Source organism: Urocitellus parryii, chromosome 2 (genome assembly GCF_045843805.1).
Source record: "Urocitellus parryii isolate mUroPar1 chromosome 2, mUroPar1.hap1, whole genome shotgun sequence".
NCBI classification, from domain to species: domain Eukaryota; kingdom Metazoa; phylum Chordata; class Mammalia; order Rodentia; family Sciuridae; genus Urocitellus; species Urocitellus parryii.
Window position 1 is genome coordinate 95,735,813 of NC_135532.1, and position 19,541 is coordinate 95,755,353.

Genomic DNA, 19,541 nt, shown 5'->3' on the forward strand with positions numbered 1-19,541 from the left:
AATTCATTCTATTTTGCAATTATCATATTGGGTCCTTTGGACTCTATAAAAAGTTAAGACCCATTATGATTTTTTTTTTTGTGGGGGGGAAGGGTACCTGGAATTAACCTCAGGGGCACTCAACTACTGAGCCACCTCTCCAGCCCTGTTTTGTATTTTATTTAGAGACAGGGTCTCACTGAGTTGCATAGAGCGCCTTGATTTTGCTGAGGCTGGCTTTGAACTCAATGTCCTCCTACCTCAGCCTCCTGAGCTGCTGGGATTACAGGCATGCACCACAGTGTGCAGCCACATTATGATATCTTTAGTTATCTAATTTTTTCTATTTCTTGAAACATTTGATATTTTGTCATCCTAAAAATTATTTTAATAATTATTTCCAAATGTGTTAAAAATTACTAAAACAGTAAGAAAGCAGATGATGGAATGGCCTGGAAAACTGATGTAATAATAAAAGTAAATCATCAGTATCGTATTTTCCTTTATTTTTTTTTATTATGTTGCTCAGGATTTCATTTAAATAGGTATAAAAGAAATCTGGAGACAGTCTTTGTAGTTTTTTTTATTGTAGCAGTCAGCAAACCTGAGAATTCAATAGTTTTTCACTTTCTCTCTGATAAAGAGAATCAAAAGAAAAGACTATATAGTTATTAGACAAATCAGAAGATTAATGCTGAGAGCTAGGTAAAAAGCTCTGAAAGCTATAGTGAAATGGGTAAAATTAATCATTTAATTGAAATCTCAAGAGTATGAGTTATTAGATAATGATAAGTTTTCTTACCCTTGTGGATTGATAAGGAAACCTTCTATTTCTAAGGACAAAAAGAAACATGTTTTAGTTACTCTACAGTAAGGATTTTCTCAGGCAGTGTTTTTCTGCAAGAATCTGGATCATCCTTCTTTGCTAAAAGAATATATAATGGTATCCTTTCATCTTTCATGGTACTTATGTCATGCTTTTTACATATAAGTGGAGATATGCTAATTAGTGATATGAATATAAAGGTGATTAAAAGGAAATAAGCAGAAATGGAAAAATTCATTTAGGTGCCTGTAGATCTAAAATTGGAAATGTTTTGTATGTATGAAGCAAGGTATCTGTCCTCTTTTCTGCAAAGTGCCATCAGCATTTTCAGAAGTGCTGCTTTTTTTTTTAAATTAATATTTTCTTTAGTTGTAGGTGGACACAATAGATTTATTTTATTTACTTTTATGTGATGCTGAGGATCAAATCCATTGCCTCACAGGTGCTAGGCAGGTGCTCTACTACTGAGCTACAACGCCAGCCCCAGAAGTGTTACTTTTTGATAGGACAGACGCAAAAAGAAGAACCAGGATATGCTAGAACCTGTTAGAATGCTTTTTTTGAAATCTGAAATCAGTATTATAAAAATATGTTCGAGGTTTATGAATGACAGTTGATGAGTATTTTGTTACATCCAAAGGATGTTGCCCATTTTATATATATATGAAATATATATATACACACACACACACACACACACACAGACACACATACATATGTATGTATTTGCGCATATACATTCAAATCCAGGGTAATTTTGGATTAAAATGAAACTGAAAATTTCTAATGTGACTTTTTAAAAATCTGTTTATTCCTCTATAAATTATTTATAAAATGACAAATTTTAAAGGATTTTTTGGATGTAGATTATAAATCATGATGGCCTCTTTTCCTGACTTAATGAAGATAGGTGGAAGTATTAAGAGAAGTGGATTCCATTTGAGCTAGAAAATTCTTAAGAGTATTCCAAAGGAGAGAAGGAAGTATTAATGTAATTTTGCAGTGTATGCTTTTAGGTAATCATGTGTAAATGTTCTTTACTTTTAGCCTTTAGAATCTATCTGTAAACAAAACATAGAAAGGTTAATTATGGCTCTAGAACAAGTTGTTAATAATATTAAATTAGATCATACTGAAGGAAAAGTAGATATTATAAATCAGGGTGTAGAAGCATAAGAGGAAATATCCATAGAATGAAGGATAGGAGTATTTTTGTACTTTGGGTGGCACAATGAAATATGGAACTTGTTTTGTTAGGTAATAGAAGGAAATAGTGAATTAAAAAATTGTGATAAAGTGTACATGCCATAAAATATTTCATTTTAAAGTGTACAGTTCATTGGAGTTAAGAATATTCAGTGTTTTATGATCACCACTGCTATCTAGTTTCAGAACTTTGTCAACACCCCAAAAGAAAACCTTGTGCCTCACCAGCCTACAGTCCCTACCAACTACTTTCTCTCTATGGATTTTCGTATACTAAATTTTTCATATGAATGGAATTACATAATATGTAGCCTTAGTGTGTCTCACTTGCTTTACTTAACATGTTTTCAGTGATTACCCATGTTGTAGATTAGTATTTTATTTCTATTTATGGCTGAATGATACATTCATCAGTTGATGGGCATTTGGCTCATTTCTATCTTTTGGTCATTGTGAATAATGCTATAAACATTCATATGATTTTTTTTTAAGTGCTGAATGTTGAACCCAGAGCTTAGCATATACTAGGCAAGCACTCTGTCTCTGAACTACATTTCTCACCTCACAAGTTTTTGATCTTGTTTAATGTCTATTCTTTATATTTTATAGAATACATAGGTGTATTAATAAATAGCCAGTAGTCCAGAGTCTCACAAGTAAAAGTCGGTGAATCCAGGGATGCCAAACAAGGCAATTTGATGTCAGAATCTATACTTTTTAACCATTGTGCTTAACCTAGAAGCTAGTAAGTGTCCAGGAAATTGACTTTCCTTTCCTTTTTGAGAAGTCTGTTTTGGGCAATTGACAGAATTAACTTTGATATTTTAAGTAATTTCCAATTCAAATTATTGTTGTACTGATTAACTTGCATCTTAATACTTTGTATATATTGATTATAGTTTGGCTGTAGCAGCAATTCCTGAAGGTCTTCCTATTGTGGTCACAGTGACATTAGCCCTAGGTGTTATGAGAATGGTGAAAAAACGGGCCATTGTGAAAAAACTGCCTATTGTTGAAACTCTGGGTAAGTCTGTTGTTAAAAGCATTCTTATGCAATGATGTATTTGTTCATATCAACAGTGAATCATGTTTGGGTTTTAGTTTTTGTCTTAGTTTGCACAGTGATGTTTGACTTGAGTACTGTTTCATATGGTATTAGAAATCTTTTGCATTGTTGAATGTTCTAATGCTTGAATCATGGTGAAAAATCAATAGCAAATGAAACAGTGAAATTAATAGAATTTTTTCTTTTGACATCTCTCAGAAAATAATTGATAATTACAGATTCCAAAGTGTCATACTTGAGTTGAATTTGCTTATAAGAACAGTAAGTATATAATAGTTATATATTCGTCTAATATAACTTTATTCATGATATGCTGTGAAATTTAAAAAAATACTTAGGTTGTCCAAATTATATTAAATTTAATTTCTAATTTGCATTTAATGTTGAGAAAGTGAAATACTTCAAAAAATTTCTACTGAAGAAATGTGGATATATATTTAGGAACCCTCCAGTCCTTCTAGAAAGTGTATTATATACAATCATAGCATAAAATTAATATGGAATAGCTTTGTAGAAACTAAATAAGAGAAGGTGAACATCTAATTATTTTTAATTTTTACCTTATGGTGAGAAAGTAATTTAAAATTATGAATGAGTTGATCTGTATAAAATTTAGAGACTAGGACAGTGTTGCAGAGTTTGATTTATTTTATAAGTCAACCTGTATTTTCCCCTCATTCTTTTGATAACACATAATGATTTATTCTCTAGGCTGCTGTAATGTGATTTGTTCAGATAAAACTGGAACACTGACGAAGAATGAAATGACTGTTACTCACATATTTACTTCAGAGGGTCTGCATGCTGAGGTATTCTATGTTTTTTTGTTTGTTTGTTTTTTAAGAAACAATAGCAGACCTTTGTTAAGAAGCTTGGTATTTAACATTCCTGACAATTCCAGTGTTTTAGCATCAGAAGATCTATTAACTTAGCAGAGTTATTTCCTTCCCATGTAACTCTACTACTAGGTCTTTTTTTTTGGATACTTGTTCAGTTCAGAAACTTTAATTTCTCCTTGGTACTCCTTTTAATCACCATCTGTCAGCCAATCCTGTCAATTTTCACTTCAGTAACTTTCCTAACCATTTATTTTGTAGTTAGCTTCCCGAGTTTCAGATGGCCTTCTGATAAAGCCTCTCTACTAGTCTTTCTGTATCCATTGATGCACTTACTCTCTGAAGTTCAAGGGATTGTTTCAGAGTTGAAATTTGAACATGTCACTCCCTAAATTAAAATACTTGAGTAGTTTTTCATTGTGTTCAAAATCCTGATATCAAGGCCTTATATGATCTTTTCTTTTTCTCTCTCCAGCCGTATATGCTGCCTGTTTTGGTTACTATACAGCAAACATATGGTTTTACAGTTCTTCCCAATGTGACAAAATTCCTCCTAGGACCTTAGCTGCTGTCCTTACTTCTTCAGATAGTCTGATGTCTTTTCATCCTTTGCACCTAAATTCAGCCTCAGTTTTTCAGAAGAGCTTTGTAGACCACCCACAGCTGCCCTATGTTATGTGTTTATTTAGCATTCCATATCTCATTAGCCTTTATCTCAGGTGAAATTTACTGTCTTTTTTCCGGATATGCTATGAGTTAGAACAGGAACTCTGTTGACTAGCGTAGGACCTATATTATAATAATAAATACTTGAATGGGTGAATGAGTAATAACTTTTTAAAAAATTGTATATTGATAGTTTCAAGTGCACATCTTTGTGGTGGTTCTTGCGGAAGCTGGTTGAAAACAAGTTCGTTTTGTTCTCAGTCTTGGCAAGATTTTCAACTGCAACACTACTTAATAGGGATACAGTATTTTAAAATATATTTGCAGCTACTTTACTGAACAAAGTAAGCATTAGACAGATTGACAAAGTTGGATTTATTTAGGTCCATTTTACATAAAATGAAACTATTGTTATTTAGTGTGTGAAATTTGATCAAGGTCACCCAAAGCTATGTTGGTGAATCTTCCTTCTTTAAGTCTTCTTTAGGTCTTCTTTTCCTTTTTTAAATCTATGATTTTTGTATTTCCAGCATTAACCATTTGTTAATTATTTTCTCTCTAAACTGTATTATTTTTAATATAATATTTAGATATTTTGGTTTGATGGATTCTAGCCGTATAGAATTAAATATCTGCCTTGTTTCATTTGTTTTTAAAATTGGTATGTTATGGATTACGTTAAATAGTTTTTATAAGTACTAGCATAAATTTCTTAATGTCTCTGAGCCTGAATAATTATGAAAAGAATTTAGCTTTTATTTCGGTCATAGTGTCAGGTGTTAGATGTGGTAATGGATTTGAGTTCTTTGCAAATTATAAGTGTAGCATTACATAAATTTAAGCTCATTTATCTGTAGAGTTTTTCATGGTTTACCCATACTTTTTTGAGGGATTGAACTCAGGAGCACTTGACCACTGAGCCACATTGCCAGTCCTATTTTGTATTTTATTTAGATACAGAGTCTCATGAGTTGCTTAGCAGCTTGCCTTTACTGAGGCTGGCTTTGAAATTGCCAGCCTCATGCCTAGCTTACCCATACTTTTTATATTATAAGCAGAAGACAGAATCTTTTTAGGTTAATCATTGTGAAAATTAGAATCTATTCTTTTAACTATTACATGTTTTTCAGACCAATTTTTATTGCTTTTTTTAGGTTTATACTTCAACAACATAAAAATGAACGTAGCTCAGGATAATTTTTGGTTTTCGTAAGTGTTGTCACTACTGTTTGTATTATTGATTCCACTTTATTTTCCTTAGGTTACTGGAGTTGGCTATAATCAGTTTGGGGAAGTAATTGTTGATGGTGATGTTGTTCATGGATTCTATAATCCAGCTGTTAGCAGAATTGTTGAGGTAAATAGTTTATTCCAAGAAGGTATCTTTCTTTATTATAACTTAAAGACACAATGATGCATTCATAGTTTGTATGTATTTCACAGGCGGGCTGTGTGTGCAATGATGCTGTAATTAGGAACAACACTCTAATGGGAAAACCAACAGAAGGAGCCTTGATTGCTCTTGCAATGAAGGTATGTACCTGATTTCTTTTCTTTTTTTTAATATTTTTTTTCTACTTGCTGGCAGACCTTTATTTTATTCATATATTTATATGTGGTGCTGAGAATCAACCCAGTGCCTAACACATGGCCGGCAAGTACTCTACCACTGAGCCACAATCCCAGTCCTGTACCTGATTCCTTTGACACATGAAGCATTACTCTCACAACAAAATGAGAGGCCATTGATTTAGGTATTAACTGGGTTTTAGATATTAAGTGAAGAAGACTGATAGTATTTCATTATTTTTGCTGTCTTTTGTGAACCAATTTTATTTGTAGAAATATAGATCATAGAGCTATTTCAGAATAGCTTCATTCTTTTTTATTTTTTTTTAATTTGTTCTTTTTAGATATATATGACTATATAGAGTGTATTTTGGCTAATTATACATATGTGGAGTATAACTTCCCATGCTTGTGGTTGTACATGATATGGAGATGTACTAGTTGTATATTCCTATATGAATGTAGGAAATTAATGCCTGATTCATTCTACTCTTTCCTGTTCTCTTCCCCCTCCCTACCTTAATTTCATTTTGAACTCTGTCCTTCCCCTCCCCCATTATTGTGTGTTAGCATCTGAATTTCAGAGAGAACATTTGATCTTTAGTTTTGGGGGATTCAGCCTCATTCCTTATATGCCAGGTACAAACTAATGACCAGTGATGAATTTTTTTTTTTAAATGAAGAATTGTTCCTCTCTTCCATAATACTGAGATCTATGTTTGAAAAGCTTTATAACTATTTCTAATTGCTGAGAAATATTAACTTTTGAATGAGAAAAAGGCAATATTCTGTAGTGTTTTCATGTAAAGATGTTATGTAATTATGAGAATCAGCTTTTCTTTTCCCAGTATTCACTTTTCCTCCGTTATCAATTTCGTAAAATGAGTGTCTCATTAAAATTGTGGAGAGGAGTGATGTACTCAGTGACCTTTTGTCTGTCCCAATTTATTTAATATCCTAAGTCTTAGATTTGTTTCAGTGAGAAACCTAAAATTCCATTTTGCTATTTTCCTAAGAAAAATAACTGCTTCTACTTGTAAGAGTAGTTTGCAAAAACTTTTGAGAATTGTATGAAGTTGGATGCTTCTTAATAAGGTTACTGGAAATGAGAGCCTATAGAGAATTGTGGGTTATTTTAACATTTTATTGATAAATTGATAGTTTTAGAACATATGTTTTCTCTATAGAAAACTACTTTTCTTTGTCATTTGGTCTCCTTGTAACTAAGAAGCATAGAATAACTGTTTTAAAAATATTAAAAAAGTGATGTCCTGTGTTACACAGAGACGAAAAACCACTTCCTTATGGTCAGAGGCCTCACATGTTAGGTAGGGAGTATAACTGATGTTCTTGGAATAAAAGGCAGACCAAGAAAATTAAATCCAAAACATTGAGCCACATTTAAGAATATTGCCGATTCATATCTGAGAGTTGAGCTTTAAAGGATAGGAAGGAGTTAAATAAAGGAAGCTAGGAAAGAGCTAGAATGAAAGCATAGAGGAATAAACAGGCACAGAATGGGTTGTGGCTAATCAGTTGGCTAAAGGTGTTTGAGTAACCAGCAAAATTGTTAATAGGCTATATATGGTTGGTTTCTAGAAGACCTTCAGATGCCAAAAGATTCTGAACATTATTACAATAGAAAACAAAAACCAATAAATGAAATTTTTGAGTAGCCTAAAAATATTTTTGGATATTTGGAAGAAGATGCAAAGGATACTGAGAGGGAGAGCAGCATGTGACATTGGTATTAGTAAGGATATAAAGTAATGGGAAAAAGAACTAGGATGGTAGCAATAGGCAAGACAAATTTGAGTTTCTAAGAAGTGTGGGAGATCCAAAACTTCTGTCATTTATAAAATTCTTGCTCAATATTGGTTGTGTATCTTTGCATTGTATCCTGCTTCCTTCTAGAACTTGAGCTGGTAGATTAATATAGTTAGACTATAAGAACTTGAGCTGGTAGATCAATATTATCTGGTATATACATAGTCCAGGTAACATGCCTTAGACTATATCTACATACACAGGCTTTCAGGTTGAAAATGTATGCTACAGTTCAGGGAAATACAGTAAATGTAAATGGACTACCACTAGTTTTTCACCATTATGTGAAAAATAATCCAGTTATCTAACTAACCAAGCTATAAGTCATGAAATTTGTTTGTTAAAGGAAGAATAATTACATGATGGTTAGAATTTACTTTGTGTGTGTGTGTGTGTGTTTTTTTTTCCCCATCTTATTTAGATGGGTCTTGATGGACTTCAACAAGACTATATCAGAAAAGCTGAATATCCTTTTAGCTCTGAGCAGAAGTGGATGGCTGTTAAGTGTGTACACCGAACACAGCAGGTATCTCTCTTTTTAAAGAATAATTATAACCTGTTGAGCTTAGGTCACTATTTTTATTGTACCCTCTGCCTTGAGATTTAAACAATGTGTATACATTAAATAAAGTTAGTTGTAAAGTATGCATAATTAATAGTGCACCCATTTCTTCTTGTTTTCTGGTTATCTTGATCTCTTTTCTCTTATAGAATCTGTGTATAGATATATTTAGTTTTGTTAGGTGCACAAATAAACATGTTGTAGCCTAGTCTCAATTTCTTGGAGCTTGTGACATCAAGTTCTCTCCCACGTGTTTTTTGTTCTAATGTTAATGGTTCATTATAGGTTTTTTCTGACTGTGTATTGTCAATATGTATTCTTTCATTGAAGGAATGTTTTTAGAACAAACAAAACCCACTTTATTTGGTGGAAAAGTGGTTTCCAAATGTATGTAATTCATGTTGGTTGATCCAGTTTACAAACTGATAAAATGACATGCACAGGTATTTTAAGCTTTTATTTGTTCCTGGGTATTTCAGAAATGTTTGCATAATAGTTCTGAATTATCTACAGTGCATAATCATGCATTCATAGTTACTACTACCAGTTTGATGCTTAAATTTACTTTAAAAATATATTTGTTATTGGGCTGGGGCTGTAGGTCAGTGGCAGAGTGCTTGCATAGCATGTGCGAGGCACTGAATTCGATCCTTAGCACCATATACAAATAAAATAAAGGCATTCTGCCCATCTACAACTACCCAAAAGTTATATATTATCTTAAAATTTTATTTAATATGAATGAAGAATCACTTATGTGTTTTTTATCCTTGAACTGACCATAATCAGTTAAATTTTGTAGACAGTAATGAATAAAAGGATTCCCCCACCCATAATTGGTTTTAAAAGAAAGGCCAAACTTTGCCAATGTTGAACTAGGAATTCTGCTAATTGCTTATGTAGTTTGTTTTTGGAAGTCTTTTATTTGAATGTGACAATATACCTTTATCTCTTTTTTTCCCCCTGGAATGAATAAAAAGTCATAAACTCATAAGTACCTTTGAAGGCATAAGACTAAAAACAGGGGAGAAAGTAAAAATTCTGAGAGGAACCAATAGAACGCTCCTTTTCTACTTTAGGCCAAGGCCATTGGTACTCCTTTATGCCTATGGAATATTAGAAATCTGCCCTTGGGGGCAGAAGTGAAGGGTAAGATTTAGGCTTTAAGATTAAAAGCACAGTCATTTTCCTTAAGGATGAGCGCTTAGCTTTTAATTCCATTTGTCTCTTAGAATGTGTGTAGGCAGTTAGAATATTGAAGAATTTTAGAAAATCTTACTAGTCCCAGGAAGGTTTCAACAGTAAAGGACACTCCTAACCAAGACCTATGTTCTTTGGAAGCACTTACCTATCTCTGGGCTTCATCTCATAACCTAGAGGTAAGGTCTACCAGTTGATGAGCTCTTGTGAGTAACCACGGAACTTCTAGTCCTTTAACTTCTTCATCCTGAATGTAAATGGACAGGGAAGGATTGCTAGATACTTGGGGAAAGTCATTAGTGTTAAAGACAACAGACCAAATCAACAGAGAAAAAGGTTTCAGAGAAATAAAAGGAATGCCAGATGTTATAGAAAATTTCCAAAGACCATAAAATTTCCAAAGTATTTTGAAAACAAAATTCTTTGAATCAGATATTTATCAAATAACTTAAGGAATCTATCAGAAAGTAGAACAAAAACTCATAGGGTGAATAGTATAGAGAGAAATAGAGAAAATTTAAAAAATTCAACATCCACCTAACAAAATAGGAAGAGAACAAAAAATGGGAATGTTTCCAGAATGTAAAGGGTTTTAGAATAAAATAGCTTCCAATTGCTTGGCACAATGAATATGTTAAAGTGGAGAAGCTAGGAGGGTGGTGATGGGACAAACACAAGACTTGTAATCAAGAAATTTGAGGACACTTGGAGAAAGAGAGTTAGAAGAGTTTCCAGAGGGAGAGATCATATTAAATACTTTAGGTGAAGGGGAGATCACACAGAGATTTGAGAATTAAAGTTCCTATTTTATATTTTTCCTGTATCAACATCAGACACTGGGAGATAATAGAGCAAAGCTTTTGCAATAAGAGGAAATTTATTTTCCGCTAAACTTACAAATGTGAGGATAAAATAAAACATATTTCACTTCACATATCTTTTTTAGAAAGATAATGGTTGATAATAATTCAAGGAAAAGGAAGAATTAGAACATGGTGAGGATGGAGGTGACGAGAAGTTTCTGACTGTGGCAGGCCTAAATCAATTCAGATTAAAAGAGGGAAAGAGAAAAAGACTGAAGGAGGAAGGTCTGCAGTAACAATACAGAAATTACGGCTTACCTGTTCATTTGATTGTTCAAAAATCATCAAATGGGAAGGGTTTTATATCACATTGAAGAGTTTGAGAAGGTTTGGTTGAGAGGTTTAAATAAAACTTAAAATAGGGCAGTTATTACTTCACAAAACTTGAATGGGAAAAGTAGTGTTTAGGTGAATTATCAGTGAGGATTGACTGTGGAAACATCATGTTCTTCTGCTGCCTCCCTAAACCCCAAATCGATGTTCACTTTGGTTACTTGGGAACTGTGGTGGATGGAAGCTTCATATCTGTGCGCTCACACACAGTCACAGCAGGAATAGAGGAGCAGCAAATTGTGCGTTGTCCTCTAAATTTCCATTTGGAAGTGACACACATGCTTCTCATTTTTTGACAGAAGCGAGTCACATCTCACTTTAGGGCTAAAGGGGTGCAGCAGGGAAATATATTCCTACCTTCAAGGAGAACTGGAATGTTTATGAATGACTGGTCATTACTCTTCTTGGCTTAACAGTGAGGAATCTTAAACTGTATCATAAGGATAAGGAGGGGGGGAATAGGTGGTAGAGGTGGCCAAATTCATAGTTATCACAAGAGACAACTGTTTAAAATTGATAATTGAATGAGTAGCAATATAAATATGTTAAAAACACATTGGTAAATACCAAAGAAAGCAGCTGAAAGAGTTAATTGTTTTGCCTCTGAAGTAGAACTCAGATGAGATGTATTGGGTAGGGACTGTAGTTTTTTCATTATAAACTGTTTTTTTTTTTTTTTTTTTTTTTTTTGGTGGGGAATTGAATTCAGGGGCACTCAACCACTGAGCCACATCCCCAGCCCTATTTTGTATTTTATTTAGACACAGGGTCTCACTGAGTTGCTGAGTGCCTTGCTAAATTGCTGAGGCTTGCTTTGAACTTGCAGTCCTCCTGTCTAAGCTCCCAAGCCGCTGGAATTACAGGCATGTGCCACTGTGCCTGGCCAATACAGGCTTTTGAATACTACTTTTTGTTTGTTTTTTGGTGCTGGAGATTTGAACCCAGAGCCTTGTGCCTGGTAGGTCAGAGATTTCTTTTATTATGATAAATAAAAGAAGTTGTCTAATAATAACCCCAATTGCAAGGTGGTTGTTAGATTAAATTGGGTAGATATAGACATGTAGATATAGACATATAGCTAGCAACTTATGAAAAGCCTGAACCATTGTTTGTGGGTTGTTGTTGGATCTCTTTTCCCTTTTGGATTATGATGAGCTTCTTCCCTGATCTTAGTGAGCCTGATGGGCCTTAGTATAGCATTCCCTCACTGTGTGCAATGGATGGTAGAGCATATGTTGTTTTCTATACAAAGTGCAGAAACCTCCCACATATGAGGGGGTTTTTGTTTGGTGGTACTGGTGATTGAACACAGGGGTACTCTGCTACCAAGCTACATCCCTGCCCATTATATTTTGTTTTTAGACAGGGTCTAAATTGCTGAGGCCTCAAGCTTGCCATGGTCCTTCCTTAGCCTCTTGAGGAGCTGGGATTAAAGGCATGTATCTATGCCTGGCCCACCTGAGTGGTTTTTTTTTTTTTTTTTTTTTAATACCAGGAATTGAACCCAGGGGTGCTTATTAACCACTGAACCACATCCCTAGCCCCACTTTAATTTTTTTTTTTTAAATAACTTTTGAGGCAGGGTTTTGCTAAGCTGTTTAGGGCCTTGCTAAATTGCTGAGGCTATCCTTGAAGTTGGGATTCTCCTGCCTCAGTCTCCCGAGTTGCTGGGATTACAAGTGTGTGCCGCCACACCCAGCCACATTTGAGTTTTTGATCATCAGGAGTTCAAGTGCCATTCAGAGAGGTTTGAGTAACTTTCTGGGATTATGAGAAACACAAGTCAGTTATTTTTGGACTCCAATAGCAGATATATGCAAGTCAAAATGAAACTTGTATTTGATATGTTTTTCTTCTTAGGACAGACCAGAGATTTGTTTTATGAAGGGTGCTTATGAGCAGGTGATTAAATACTGTACTACGTACCTTAGCAAAGGGCAGACCTTGACTCTCACCCAGCAGCAGAGAGAGATGTACCAACAAGAGAAGGCACGGATGGGTTCAGCTGGTCTCAGAGGTAAGCTATTTTGACCCTAGGGTGGAAAGTTATAGCCTTCTTTTAATTGCATTTGAATTCATATTTCACATCTGAACTGTTCAGTTGATTCCAGGCATTGTCCAACTCTATTCCTTACCATTTCTGAGGCGCTTTATTTAAGTTGGTTAACTGGACCCTAAAAGATGGAAAGTCAAGAATGCAGCAAAATATGAAATTTCTGTTTCTTACAGACTTGTAGTAGTCTTTGAGTGGGTGATAGAAATTTTATTTTGAATAATTTTGATCTTGTGAGAAGGTCAAGGTAAAATAATGTTATCCTTTTATTATTTTGTCACTTTGTCTTTATTGTTAATAGAATTAAAATACTCTCGTATAAATGGAAGTCTTCGTCCTCTAATTTGTCCTTTAAGGTGAATGCTAACTTAATCCTCATCTGCTGTCTTTGTTCTCTTGCTATTCACCAGGGAGTTCAAGTAGTGCCCAGATCCTGTATATCTCCCCGTCCCCCATATATATATCTCCCTCCTGAATGTGTCAGGGTGAGGGTGGGGTTCTGCTCTGCACCTTATATCAGGCCTCTTCTTTTGAAATACAGTGTAGGATCCAGTGGGGAGGGGTATATATCTGATTGTTACCATTCAAATAGTCATCTGACTTGTGCAGAATATAAAAGAAATTGGAAGAGTTAACTTCCTTGTACAATTTTAATGAAATGTAAGTCAAATACTACAGTTACTCAGAGAAAGGAAAACAAGTTATGTGAAAATGTTCTTATTTGTGCTTCACTTAAGTGAAGGCATTCTTTGGCTTTAAAACATTTGGAGAGATTCATAGGACTTCTGTTTTTACAATAAGCTTATAAAACATTTAGAAAGGTATTCTGTGGGTCAGAGTGTGTACCTGCAGCATGCTGTCATGCTTTGTTCCCTGGCTTCTGCACCAGCCCTTAGACTGCAGAGCCGGGGTTACTCCTTGTGTCCTCCTTATCGCTTGTTGCATCCTACCTAGGTTATGGACTGTATTGTGATCATTTCAGAACCTTACACTCTGTCTCAGGGAAAGAGGAAGTAGAGCTTTCTGGCTGAAAAATTGTTGTGCAGATGGATCTATTTTTATATGAAAAAAATGTTTTTAACGAAAAATAACTTTTTCTTTTCCTTTCCCTTCCATAATGAAAAAGGCTTTGATGGCATATCCTTGAGTTTCAAGTGTTTTTTTTTTTTTTTTTTTTTCCCCCTACAGTCTTGAATCCTAAACATGCTGCTAGACCTCTGCCTCAACCCTCAAGCTTTCAGAATCCTTGAGACCACAGCAGATTTTTCTCCCAGCATTAGTTCTGGGGCAGGAGGAACCTCTTGTCTGGTTGAACTAGGTCAGACCTAAGAGTAGTGAGATGAGACCGAAGAATTTTTTAAAAAATAAATCTAATTTAACAAGACAGTGTGCAGTACTGCTGAATATTCTGGGGAAGTGGGCACAGGAGTGTTCCACACATACTAAATGTGCTCCCTTCTGAACAGTGAGCAGACCAAAACTGTTTAATGGCCCTAGCCACAGAAAACTCAGAGTCTCTGACTTAAGGTTATATTTCTTTGCCTCCTTTGCGCCTATTTCAGCTTCCTACCAAAAGCTAGTCTGAGAGAATGGAACTGTTAGGATTTGATCCAGAATTGTAATTGTTAGATCAAGGGGTAGCTTAGGTGACTTGAGGATCACTGCAGGGAAGCCTACATAGCCAAGAAAGCTCTTTGTTGCTAAAGCTTGTGTATCAAGAGGCAACAGTAACATCTCTGAGGGATTCCTGGGAAGGTGGATGGGAGGGTGGGAAGTGGGGTATTGCTCCTTGGGTTACCTCTTCCTTCTGGGGCTTAGGTTACCTCTTCCTTCTGGCTCTTTTTAAATCCCCTTTGGTAAGATGCAATTAATTTTTTAAAAAAGTGTGAGGAGCACAAAATGCAAACCTGTTTTCTTACCTCTTGATCTTCTGTGTCTTCACCTTCAGTTTGTTGGGTTTGTTTCCGTCTCTTAATAAAACATTGAAACTTAAAACAAGGAAGGGGTAAGAGTTTTGTCACTCTTAAGAAAGCTTACAGCAAGAGAGTTTCAAGGTTGGTGTGAATTTACAGAATTCAAAGTGATCTTAAAGTTATGTATCTGCTTCTGTTTCCCTTAATTTTTGGAACAAAAATTTTTATACTTTCTTATTTTAACTAACTTTTTTGTCTGAAGGATTATGAAGGTTTGTGTATGTGCAGTTTTGTGTTAAAACATTGTGAAGAAGACTAGAGATATTAGAGGGGAAACATTCTATTCCTGCCTGGTATCTTTTCTTCATCTCTTTGTGCTCTACTTCCTTCAATCCCTGAGATTGCCATAATGTAAGAACAGAAAATATTGTAAATTTCAATTGAAATGTACTTATGTTGCGTCTTATAAAACTTTTCTTAAAATGCTTGTGGACTTAAATTTTGAAATTAGGCTATGTGTTGTTTTATGTGACAAGCATTCCACATGAAAAATGTTTAGCTACCCTTGGCTAAAGAGTAGCATTAGATCTTCATTTATGCTAAAGGTGTGAAAAAGTAATAAATACAGGGTACTAGGCTTTCCACCAGCTTCACCCCTTCATTGGGAGAACTCAAGTTTAATATTTCCCTTCCCTAGGAATTGCAGATGTACAAATTGATATTCACCGTCCCCTTCTTTTGCTACCTGCCTGTATCCTAGCATTAGGCATGGACTGTACAGCAACTCATTCTCTTCAGAGTGAAAGCCTTTGGGGTTAGGGTTAGGGGCCCACATCTGTATGAACAATTATATTGGAAAAATACAAGTTACTTGCCTTGATCTTGATTTTCTAGTCCTCCATACCTTCTGCTTGATTAAAAGTAGATACTTTTCATCTCTGTGAGACTGTTCAGTCTAATAATATCCCAGGCACAAGCACATGCCTCTGGTCTATCAGGGTAGTTAGCAGAGGTTCCAGAATTCTGAGAGTAAGCTAAATGAAGAGTATTTGTACTCTATCTCAAATGCTCAGTGATGACAGAGAAACTAACTTAAAGTAATGATATGATGGTGTTATTTAAATACTCTTAGAGAACCATAGTTAGAAATAAGAAAGACAGACTACTATTCTGCAAAGAGTGAAAAAATCTAAATGTTGTTATTATTGGTCTTATGATAACTTTATAGATTAACTTTACCATTCAGGGTTTGTCATACATGTAGTTGTTACAGGCTGTGTGTAATTAATTAATACAAACTTTTTCAGACTTTTGAATTTTTCTGGAGGTCTGTGAGATGTAAAGATGAAGATACATTAGTATCCACCATCAAAGGTGTCTGTTTAAAACTGACTTTAAAGCTTGACAAACCCATATATTCTCTAAATAATGAATTGTATTTTCTAAAGAGGCAGTAGTTTCTATGGAAAGTAGTTGCATGTGGTTGTCTGCAAAATCATTCTTCATTCTCCTTCATTTGCCTTCTCTGCTTAACAGTTTAGTAATTTATTTCTCTTAATTTTTAACAGCTTTTTAAAGAATCATTAAACTACAATGTCTTGGTGTGTAAAATTTTTATTTTTAAAAATGATATATCTACGGATGACATTATAATCTTAAGTGAGTTATTGTCAATTAAATTCTAATGTTTATGTATTTTCTTTTTTGGATTTTATTATTATTTCCTAAGTTCTTGCTTTGGCCTCTGGTCCTGAACTGGGACAGCTGACATTTCTTGGCTTGGTGGGAATCATCGACCCTCCTAGAACTGGTGTGAAAGAAGCTGTTACAACACTCATTGCCTCAGGAGTATCGATAAAAATGATTACTGGAGATTCACAGGAGACTGCAGTTGCAATTGGTATAACTAGGCTGCTTCATTTCATTTTTGATAGTTTTTCTTAAAATACTGTGGTGTATTAGATGTATAGTGTACATTAGATGTACAGTGTGTTTACATAATATTCAAATTTAAAGTTGACTTACTTTTTTGCTCTGACTTATATATAAAATTGTAGGCAAAAATTGATGATAGCTTGAAAAGTGATACATTATTGAACACATATAACTGAACCAGGTGTGGTGGCACACACCTGTAATACCAGCTATTTTGGAGGCAGAGAGAGGAAGATTACAAGTTGGGGCCAGCCTGAGCAAGTTGGCAAGACCCTTTTCAGCATGAAATTTTATGAAGGGCTGGTGATGTAGCTTAGTGTAGAGTGCTTGCCTAATATGCTTGAAGCCCTGGCTTGTTCAATCCTCAGTATTGTCCCCCCACTTAAAAAAAAAAAAAAGTGTGTGTGTCTGTGTGTGTGTGAGTGCACGTGTGTGCGCGTGTATATACATATAAAACTAAATTGTGAAATCACGTGTATTTTATTCACATACAGATATTGATTATTTTTAACTTTGTAATCCAATTTGCTGATAAGAGTACCAGCTTAACCTAAGTATAATTTTCAAAGCAGGCTTATGCATAAGTAGGAAGAAACTAGCGTGTATTTGTTTTCATCATGTATACATAAACACACACACATAAATATATCAAATTTAAATGTTATTTAAGATTTTCTTAAGAAATGCAAGGGGAAAAAATGTAGTAGTATGAAAGTTTAACTCCCCAGAGCCTATAAACTATAGTACTGATAAATTTAACAATTTGCTAAATTCCATTAAAACTGATTTTTATTAATATTGTGGGGTAGGAGTTCCAAACTGTGTGTTATGTAAGAAATATCGCTAGAAACAGAATATTATTGGAAGAAAACTTTTCCACAGTTGTTTTCCTTTACATGTAATGGTTACCTCAAATACACTATTATTGTGCCTGATAATGCATTCTGATATTGGTTAGAATTCAGCTGCTGAGCAGAACCCTATTGTCCTAGTTCATTCTGAGGGTTTCCTAGCTTAGACAGTGAACATTTTTTTAATTCTTGTATGTAAGTAAAAATAAAATAGACACCTACCTCAGACTTACTATATATTCAGATAGGATTTTCTCTCCCAATAGTTTGTCTTGTTATTCCTTGATATAAGTGCATTTTACACTTAAAAAGAAAGGGTGAAAAATCATATTAAGTAAGCATAGTGTTGACTAACCCGTCAAACAGAAACAATTTGGTTAATTATGTATTTTTCTCTTTTAACTTTAGCGAGTCGTCTGGGATTGTATTCTAAAACTTCTCAGTCAGTCTCAGGAGAAGAAATTGATGCCATGGATGTCCAGCAGCTTTCACAAATTGTACCAAAGGTAGGCCTATCCTAAAGCCTTTTAGACTGAGAGGTCTTATTCTAAGTGTTAACCATTACCACTGTCTTAATGAAATTTATGGACAAGTGATACATGACCTACAAATTAGTTGGTTTGAATTCTGAGAAAAAAAGTCTGATTGAAATAAATTTTATTATTGAATATTTATGACAATGTCATTATGAATATCATGTAAAATTATTAATTTGAACGAGAACTGAGTTCCTCCTGAGGAAAATACTATGGAAATTAACAGTGCTTGCATTTATAAATCAGAGGATGAAAAAAGATCATTACTTTGTATTTCTTACCCTTTTGCTTTTATTTTAGTATGACCTCGCCTTTGTCTCGCACAGGTGATGGAAATGGGGTTCCCCTCAGTGAAATGGGCTGGCTGAGAAATAAAAGCTAGGAAAACTAGAAGGATTAGAAAACCACAGGACACAGAAAGTAGTTTCAAAAGTGGTGGTGGGGGGGGTGTGGTGGTTGCACAGGACTGGCAAGGCCATCAGACTGATCGAGATTCTGTACTCTGGCAGAATTAGGGACTCCCCCCCCTTGCTTTATTTATATCAAGGGACATCAAAGGCAGTGATAAGGTTTCAAGGGCAGAGTCTTGCTTCATGGTGTCTTGGTGTCCCCAGTTTGATTGACATCTTGGCAGGTCACATTTATCTCAGGTGCTGTGTGGGATCTCTAATAGAGCTTCAGAGGGAAGTTCACCTGCATCAGACGATCAATCCCTTTGGGGGTGCCAAGGGAGGTTCCCAATGCCAGATTTATCCCCTCATTAGGCTACTATGCTCAACATATTCCACATACCCAATACAGCCCATGGACAGCTCTTGACAGTATGTGTGTGTGTGTGTGTGTGTGTGTGTGTGAGAGAGAGAGAGAGAGAGAGAGTGTGTGTGTGTGTGTGTGTGTGTGTGTGTATTTTTATGTGGTGCTGAGGATGGAACCCAGTGCCTAACGTGTGAGGCAAGCACTCTGCCACTGAGCCACAACCCCAGTCCAGTGTATATTTTTTAAAAACAAAATCAAGGTATTTTACATACAGTAAAATTTGCCTTTTTACAAAATATGTGGTTCTGATCTTTATGATAAATTCATGCAGTTTTGTAACCATGACCACAGGCAGGCTGTACAACAGTTTCATCAACCCACCCAATTATCTTATGTCTTTCTGTAATCAAGTGCTTCCCCTACTCCTAGCAATTGACAGTCACTAATTTGTTTCTTTTCCAGAATGTTTGAAAAATTGAATTATGATATGAGGCTTTGGAATCTGCTTCTTTCACATAGCATAGTACCTTTGAGATTTACTATGTTTGGAAATTTAAAATTATT

The 19,541-nt window shown here is 34.9% G+C and overlaps 1 protein-coding gene across 1 annotated transcript in view; it reads left to right on the plus strand.

Annotated features, from left to right (window-relative positions):
* Nucleotides 1-19,541, plus strand: part of Atp2c1 (ATPase secretory pathway Ca2+ transporting 1) — a 117,813-nt gene that overhangs the window by 83,805 nt on the left and 14,467 nt on the right. Inside the window, exons 12-19 of the mRNA XM_026383917.2 lie at nt 2,911-3,035; nt 3,789-3,886; nt 5,841-5,936; nt 6,023-6,112; nt 8,397-8,501; nt 12,794-12,950; nt 16,629-16,799; nt 18,094-18,191. Of these exons, the coding sequence (XP_026239702.1) occupies nt 2,911-3,035; nt 3,789-3,886; nt 5,841-5,936; nt 6,023-6,112; nt 8,397-8,501; nt 12,794-12,950; nt 16,629-16,799; nt 18,094-18,191 (940 nt within the window). The remainder of the gene's footprint in view (nt 1-2,910; nt 3,036-3,788; nt 3,887-5,840; nt 5,937-6,022; nt 6,113-8,396; nt 8,502-12,793; nt 12,951-16,628; nt 16,800-18,093; nt 18,192-19,541) is intronic.